At 48.9% G+C, this 6,786-nt stretch overlaps 1 protein-coding gene across 1 annotated transcript; it reads left to right on the top strand.

Annotated features, from left to right (window-relative positions):
- Positions 1-1,369: 1,369 nt before the first annotated feature.
- LOC125508759 (uncharacterized) lies at positions 1,370-6,692 on the top strand. The gene is made up of 2 exons (XM_087519106.1): positions 1,370-2,096; positions 6,090-6,692. Exons 1-2 carry the CDS (start codon positions 1,767-1,769, stop codon positions 6,594-6,596), a joined length of 837 nt encoding a protein of 278 aa, XP_087375232.1. The 5' UTR covers positions 1,370-1,766; the 3' UTR covers positions 6,597-6,692.
- The last annotated feature ends 94 nt before the right edge of the window (positions 6,693-6,786 follow it).

The following is a 6,786-nucleotide window of genomic DNA, read 5'->3' as shown; positions in this document are numbered from 1 at the left end:
CGGGTACTTATCAGGTCACCGGAAAGGGTTACGGACACCCCCTGCAAAAGATTTGGGCCTTATGGGCCAAGAGGGAATGCACCAGCCACGAGGGGCTGGTGCGTCCCCATATGGACCGGCCAAAGTGGAGAAGAAAAGGGGAAGGAGGAAAGGAAAGAAAGGGAATAGGATTCCCCCTTCCTTTCCCCCTCCCCCTCTTTCCTTCCTCCTCCGACAAATAAGGCAGGGGCGCACCACTTGGGAGGACCCCAAGTAGGATTTGGGCTACTTGGGGCGCCTCCTGGCTGCCTCCCCTCTCCCTTCCACCTATATATATGGGGGGGCGCCCTAGCACATCCCAGACATTTGTTTAGTCATGTGCGGCGCCCCCCTCCACCGTTTACTCTCCCGGTCATATTTTCGTAGTGCTTAGGTGATGCCCTGCGAGGATCACTTCACCATCATCGTCACCACGCCGTCGTGCTGACGAAACTCATCTACTACCTCGACGTCTTGCTGGATCAAGAAGGCGAGGAACGTCACCGAGCTGAACGTGTGCAGAACACGGAGGTGTCGTGTGTTCGGTACTTGATCGGTTGAAGCGTGAAGAAGTTCGACTACATCAACCACATTGAGAAACGCTTCCGCTTATGGTCTACGTACCCGTAGACACACTCTCCCCCTCGTTCTATGCATCTTCATGGATAGATCATTGCGTGTGCGTAAATTTTTTTTTGTTTTCCATGCAACGATTCCCATCAAAAGCTTCATACCAAATTTATATTAACTAAAAAATATCAAAATGTTAAAAAAACATCACTTATATGTGCATGTCAGTTGCATTAATGCAAAAGTGTTGTTCATATATTTTTAGTTTTAATAATATTAACAATCACATGTGTTTTAAACAACACTTTTGTCGTGAATGCAAATGGCATGCATATATAGGTTATGTTTTCTGAACATTTTAACATCTTATTTGTATTTTTCTAAGTCAATGTCAATTTATTATAAAGTTTTTAGAGTGGCGGTCAAACGGTCAAAGGGCAAATGCATAAGAGGAATGAAAGTGGCTTGAGCGGTTTTTGAAAATAGGGGCAAAAAAAATAGAGACACAACTATGGGCATAACATTAATTATAAAAAATACTATTTGATGAATAGTAAATCACAATTGTTATTTCTCTACTAAGAATATCACGGATGCCAATACTTCACGAAACCGATCAATTGGTATCTCGAAATTTAAGAAATTTTTATTTGGCTAGCAATTTTTAAAAATTTATTGTTCACGTGTGTGCGGGTGGAGCCATGTTCACCTTTTTGTATTTGCGGGTTCCTTTCCTCTATTTTAAACATTTTAGTTGCAAGCTTGCTGATAGCTACAAAGCCGGTTAGGCGACCACGACCTTGAATTTTGTTTATTTGCTCTCCTCTTAGCTTTTGCAAACTGGAGGCTAGCTAGCAAGCTCAACGTGCCAGGGCTGTTTCCATGAGCTGCCGTCGTGATGCCTAGAGCGTAGAGCGAGACCGCGTCTGTCTCCCACCTTTGCAAATTCCTCACAATCGCGTCGCCTAAAAGCTTCTCTTGATCAGACCAACCGGCCACCAAGAATCCAAGCACTTCCGAGCTCGGACTTCTTGTCCCCGGACTGGGCCGCGCAGCATGCCGCCGCCGTCGTCCCTGCCGCGTCACCGCCACGCACTTCTCTAGCGCGCGCGGCCGGACCACCAGTGCATACGTGCCGATCGACCCACGAGAGCTGTGCCTGTGCTGCCGCCGTCGGCATGGACGAAGACGACGTCGCCAGCAGCCACGGCGGCCGGGGCAGAGGCTGCCCGTGCCTGCCGTTCTGCTTCTGGGGCTCCCGTGTACCGGCCGCGCCGGAGCGGCGGAGGCGTCGCCGGCGCAGGTTCAGGCTCAGGCTGAGGCTCAGCCTGTCGTGGTTCTCGTGGTCGTGGCGGTGGCTCCGGAAGAGCCGCGGAGGCAAGAGCTCGGAGGCGGGCGGCAAGAACAAGGGGAAGCGGAGGAGGAAGCTGCTGCTGCTCCTGCTCAGGTCGCTGCAGGTCAAGAAGGCGCTCGCGTCCGTCTCGTCGGGAAGCAGCTTCCTACCAAAGGTACGTCACATGCATGAACACCCATCGATCGCCATGGCCATTAATGATCTTGTTTCCCGACTGGTATCAGCAAGCGCTAGGCTTGGCAGTTGCTTCCGTGGTTGGTTAATTAATTAGCAGGTGGGTACGCAGTAGTTTAACGGGATGGAGATGGAGACGGGGCCGGGGCTGCGTGGTTGACCCACCAACGCCGGCCATTCCGCGGAAGAAGAGAGACGGAGACAGAGGGGCGACGGGGTTTTGGGTCTCCGGCGCGTCACTGTTATGAGGTTTTGGACTAGCGACTTTTATCCCGCGCGTCACGTGTGCGTTTACTAATGAAACTTGCACCTACGTGCTTGGCAGCTTGCCTGATGGCGGAAGGACCTCTAAAATGGCATATATATTTTACAAAAACTAAAATAACACACAATCGGATGTCATGCCTTGCTGAGTACTCCAAGTATACTAAAGGGGTTGTGTGTGGATTAGTGGTGGATTGTGGCAACTCAATTTTTCCAACCGCAGTATGCCTAAGTAACTTTGTCCTTTTTCTTACCCAAATGATAAGTGCCACACATCAGATGCGTGGCACTCCGGCTTTGATGTATTCCGATGGCAATTCTCATTACGCAAGGATGATAATTTTCAGTGACACAATGCAAGTTCTTGTCAAAAAAATTAAAGCATGAAAGTTGCCATAATTGACAACTAAAGTTGTCATTCTCACGTCACTAAACTTGCCGTCAAAAATGTTCGGAGTTGCCATATGCTCGTACATGACATTCAATACTTATTAGGGTCCTTTTCTTAGCTATTTTTACTAGGTGAGGCATGCAGGCACACGTATACCATACATATCTTTCAACTAGGATATCGTACTCCCTCCATCCCAAAATAAGTATCGATGTACTAAAGTTGTATTAAATCAGCGACATTTATTTTGGGGCGGAGAGAGTATTAGGTTTTTAGATACCATGTTGTTTTTCTTAGCTATTTGTCTTACTTCTTTTGAACACAGTACATACGTAGTACATATGCATATACAATCACCCATACGAACGCATGCATGCATCATATTCCTATGAGCATCTCCAAAAAACTGAGTCGGCACATAATCTTAAAATTGACAAAGTCGCCACAGACGCGTTCGTAGTCAACAGGAATGTCTCCTACAACTGAATGCACATTGCCGAAAGACCTAAAATAAAATAGAAAAATGAGACCGCCACTGCCAAGTCTAGAACTTGAACCCTACTGGGTTGGTTCCACTAGAAGGAACCTAACCATTTAAGCTATGCTTAGATCGCAGTATTTGTCTTAACTGAAAAGTGTATTTTGTGTTGCGGTGCGGCTGTTGGCGGTCCGACTTGGGGGTGTGAATCCCGCAGACCTGGATGATCTTTGGTGCGGCGGCGCTGCCGTTGGCTGCGGGGTGCTTGCTTGGACGGCGGCGCCCGCTCGGCCTAGATTTGGGCCCCATCTGGGTCGGGGCAGGCCGGCTGTTCCTTGCTTGGCGGCGCAGCTCCCTGGAGGTCAGGGTGGTGTTGTGGTGGTCTCCGGGTGGTGGCAGCGTTGTCAGTGGGCATGCTGCAGCGCAAAAAGAGGGGGCTTCGTGGGCCCTAGGCCTGGCCAGGCCGATAGGGGCATTGTGTGTCCCTCGTTATCAAGTCCGGTCGGTTAGCGCGTGGGCGGCGGAGGTTGTTCCCTCCCACTCAACTGCGTTGTTGTTGCCCCCGATTTCGTTGTTCCCTCCTTTTCCTCTAGGCCTCGTGTCGGTGACCACAATGTGGCGTTGTGGTGGGCGATGTGACCATGGTGACGCATGCTGGTGGGCAGAAGTTGGGTGAAGCACTCCGGATCGTCCCGGCGGTGGTGGTTTCTTGGGGTCGGGAGAAATCCCTATCGACTTGTCCGCCTTTCCTTCCTGAAGGGCCTTGGGTGTACCCCTTCCCCACTGGCCTTCGCGTACCGGGGAAAACCCTAGGACTCGTCCGGGCAGCAGCGGCGTCATTGTCGCTTTCCTTATTGAAGGTGTTGCTCGGTACGCGGTGCTTCGGAGTACTAGGAGCGCGGTGGGACTTCTCCGGTGGGTGCAACAACTTTAGTCTTCTTCGTTTCGTCGATCTGTCGGTGTTGGCATTTGTTTTTTTTTCTTTCTCTCTTTTTTCTTTGGACTTGGTTGTGCCGCAAACCCCGCAAGCTTGTTGTGTCGTGTGCTTGGTCCTTGCTTTATAGTATAAACCGAGGGGAAACCCTTTATCGTCATACGACTTAATCAATTAAAAATAACTATTTTTAGGCAACTAACTAGAAATAGCAATCCCCATTTTTACACCATTTTGACATTTTTTAACCATTGGAAATGTGGTCTAGTGGTGAGACCAATGTTAATTGTTTTTGTTTGTTCTAAAGGACCACGATCTATTTTAAAGGTTCATCGAAAGTATAAAGCACCCCAAACATAAGAAAATTTTCACCAAGATTGCTGGACCACCGAACAATCACTATCAGCTACCGCTAGAAAGAGCCAATGATGCACCCCCACCGTTGAACCGCGTATCAATATGAAGCAACAGACACCAAAACTCGTCGGCACGCACGATGAGAAATTCTATCCTCGCCGCCCCGAGGAGACGACAAGAATCTTTGTGGAGCTCCGTCGATTTCGTCCCACCGAACGAATTCAAGGTGGGTTAGAGCCCACAAGACCATCTCAACGATGAAGCACCACCATCCACCAAGTGTCGCCTGCAAGGACCCACACCATCCTCCACATGCCTCCCGAAGGTATGAAGCGCTAACGAGGGCGAGGTGGGGAGACCTTATTTTGTGCTAATAGCACCTTTATCTCGCCACTGTCGATCAGAGACATACCCAAAACTATTCCTACCCCTAGAACAACTGGACCGAAGCCCTCGGTCCCGCCCCCTCCCTTTGCACGAGCTTCTTGTAGCAATATTATGGCCCACTTCAATTTTTACCTTTAACTTTTTTAGTGCCTATTCCTTTAATAATGACATTTTTACTAATTCATAGCATCACATCAGAGAGATGCAAGAATAACGAGTTTACAGTAGCCTTTGAATAAATATGATGCATACAACCACCACACGCATTACAAGTAGACAAAATTATACAACCACAGGTGACAAAAGTCATGCCTATAGGAAGGCCGATATTCTACACCACCATCCATATATATTAGGTAACAAATTTCTTGGCCATGTGTTGGTACTCCATTCGCTGAAGAACAGACCAAGAACAAAGCCTCTAGTGAAAGAAGTTTTAATTATTGAAAACCATATCATTTATACATAGCTAAAAATGACCAAACCAAAGTTGTAGCTCCCACCCAAACAAGGATTCTGAAGCTTGCAGTCATCTCTATTCCTTCCTTCTTGAAGGCATTGCCGCGGAAGAAGTTTTGATGTTAATTTCATGCCTTGTGATGGTTTGTCCATGGTAGCATATGTTTTGTACTCTCCTTGTTAATGTTCTTGGCATTGTTGCCTTGAACTCTATTAATAAAATATGGTTGTGTGCATCCAAAGGCCGGGGGTTTCAACCTCCTTTTTGCGAGCAAAAATGTCTAACTCATTGCCAAACATAATAGCAACACTATCAAGTGGGTACAAGTTAGGAGCCACTTAGACGACCAGTCATGTAGCACGGGCAAACTTCTATTGAAAGAAGAGAGGTCTAATTGTCTCATCTTGCGGTAAAAACAGCAATTCTTATTTCCAGGCTAGTTGCGTCTTGCCAAACTGTCCTGAGTTAGGTCAAACATCTACGATGTTATCATAGTAAAAAAATAATTTTCAAGGTACCTTCATTTTCCAAATTTGTTTAGTTTACGTACATGGACCTCTAAAGTTCACTCTCTGAGATTGACATGATATCACTTCTTTTAGCCCCTTTGTTTTGCTAATAAAAAGCTAGTTCCAGCTATGGATCAATGCAGTGCCTATGGTCCTACTCAATGGCTAATTGCCCATTGCCAATGTTCTGCAGCTGCAGGTTGGCGGCTCCGGCGGCGCCAAGAAGCAAAAACGGAGCAAGCCATGGCGAACGGTCGATGACGACGCCGCGCCAACCACGAGCTGCGCTAAAGAGACGGCGCCTGTGCGGCCGGAGACGATCAGCCCGCCTTTCCCGAGGCCGGCCGATGGCGTGTGGCGAGCCCCGTCGTCCAGGTTCCACTCGCTCCAGCTCGACCGTGGCAGCGCCGAGCCTTCCGCAGGCGGCCTGTGGACGGCGGCCACGACGCTGGGCGTGATCGTGTTCTTCGGCCGCGTCACCGCGGTGCTCTTCTTGTGCTCGTGCATGTACGGCGCGCGGTGGCTCGGGGCTGCACGGACCGACGCCAGGGGCGGCATTGCCGATGGCGGCAGCAGCCGGAGGCTCGGCGACCGGGTGGCGCTGGACTACTTGTGCGCGGAGGAGCACAAGAAGGTGGTCATGTGTGGGTTGCTGGACAGAGCCGGCGGCAAGAGGCCGTCGTCGCGCTTTTGTATATAGTGGTCATGTTGGCAGTGGCAGCAGCAGCTGGTGTTGTAAATTGTTCGGTTTGGAGTGGTTTTGGGATATGGCATGCCATGTTGGGCTTGTTTCTTAGTTATTATACATTGTTTGGTTAAATTTGTACAGTAAGTAAGAGAGCTACCAACTATAGAAATCAGGTTTAGCTGGAAAAAAACTATAGAAATCA

The sequence above is a fragment of the Triticum urartu genome, chromosome 1A (assembly GCF_056163025.1).
Source record: "Triticum urartu cultivar PI428250 chromosome 1A, HENAU_Tu73, whole genome shotgun sequence".
In the NCBI taxonomy this organism is placed as follows: domain Eukaryota; kingdom Viridiplantae; phylum Streptophyta; class Magnoliopsida; order Poales; family Poaceae; genus Triticum; species Triticum urartu.
Note: the sequence above shows the minus strand (reverse complement) of the source record. Positions and strands in the feature narration are given on the sequence as shown.

What these genes read in the sequence shown, in the direction of transcription:
- LOC125508759 (XM_087519106.1), top strand. Translation starts at nt 1,767, where the DNA reads ATGGACGAAGACGACGTCGCCAGCAGCCACGGCGGCCGGGGCAGAGGC. An exon ending in GAAGCAGCTTCCTACCAAAG is followed by an intron (nt 2,097 to 6,089) that starts GTACGTCACATG and finishes AATGTTCTGCAG; the next exon opens with CTGCAGGTTGGCGGCTCCGG.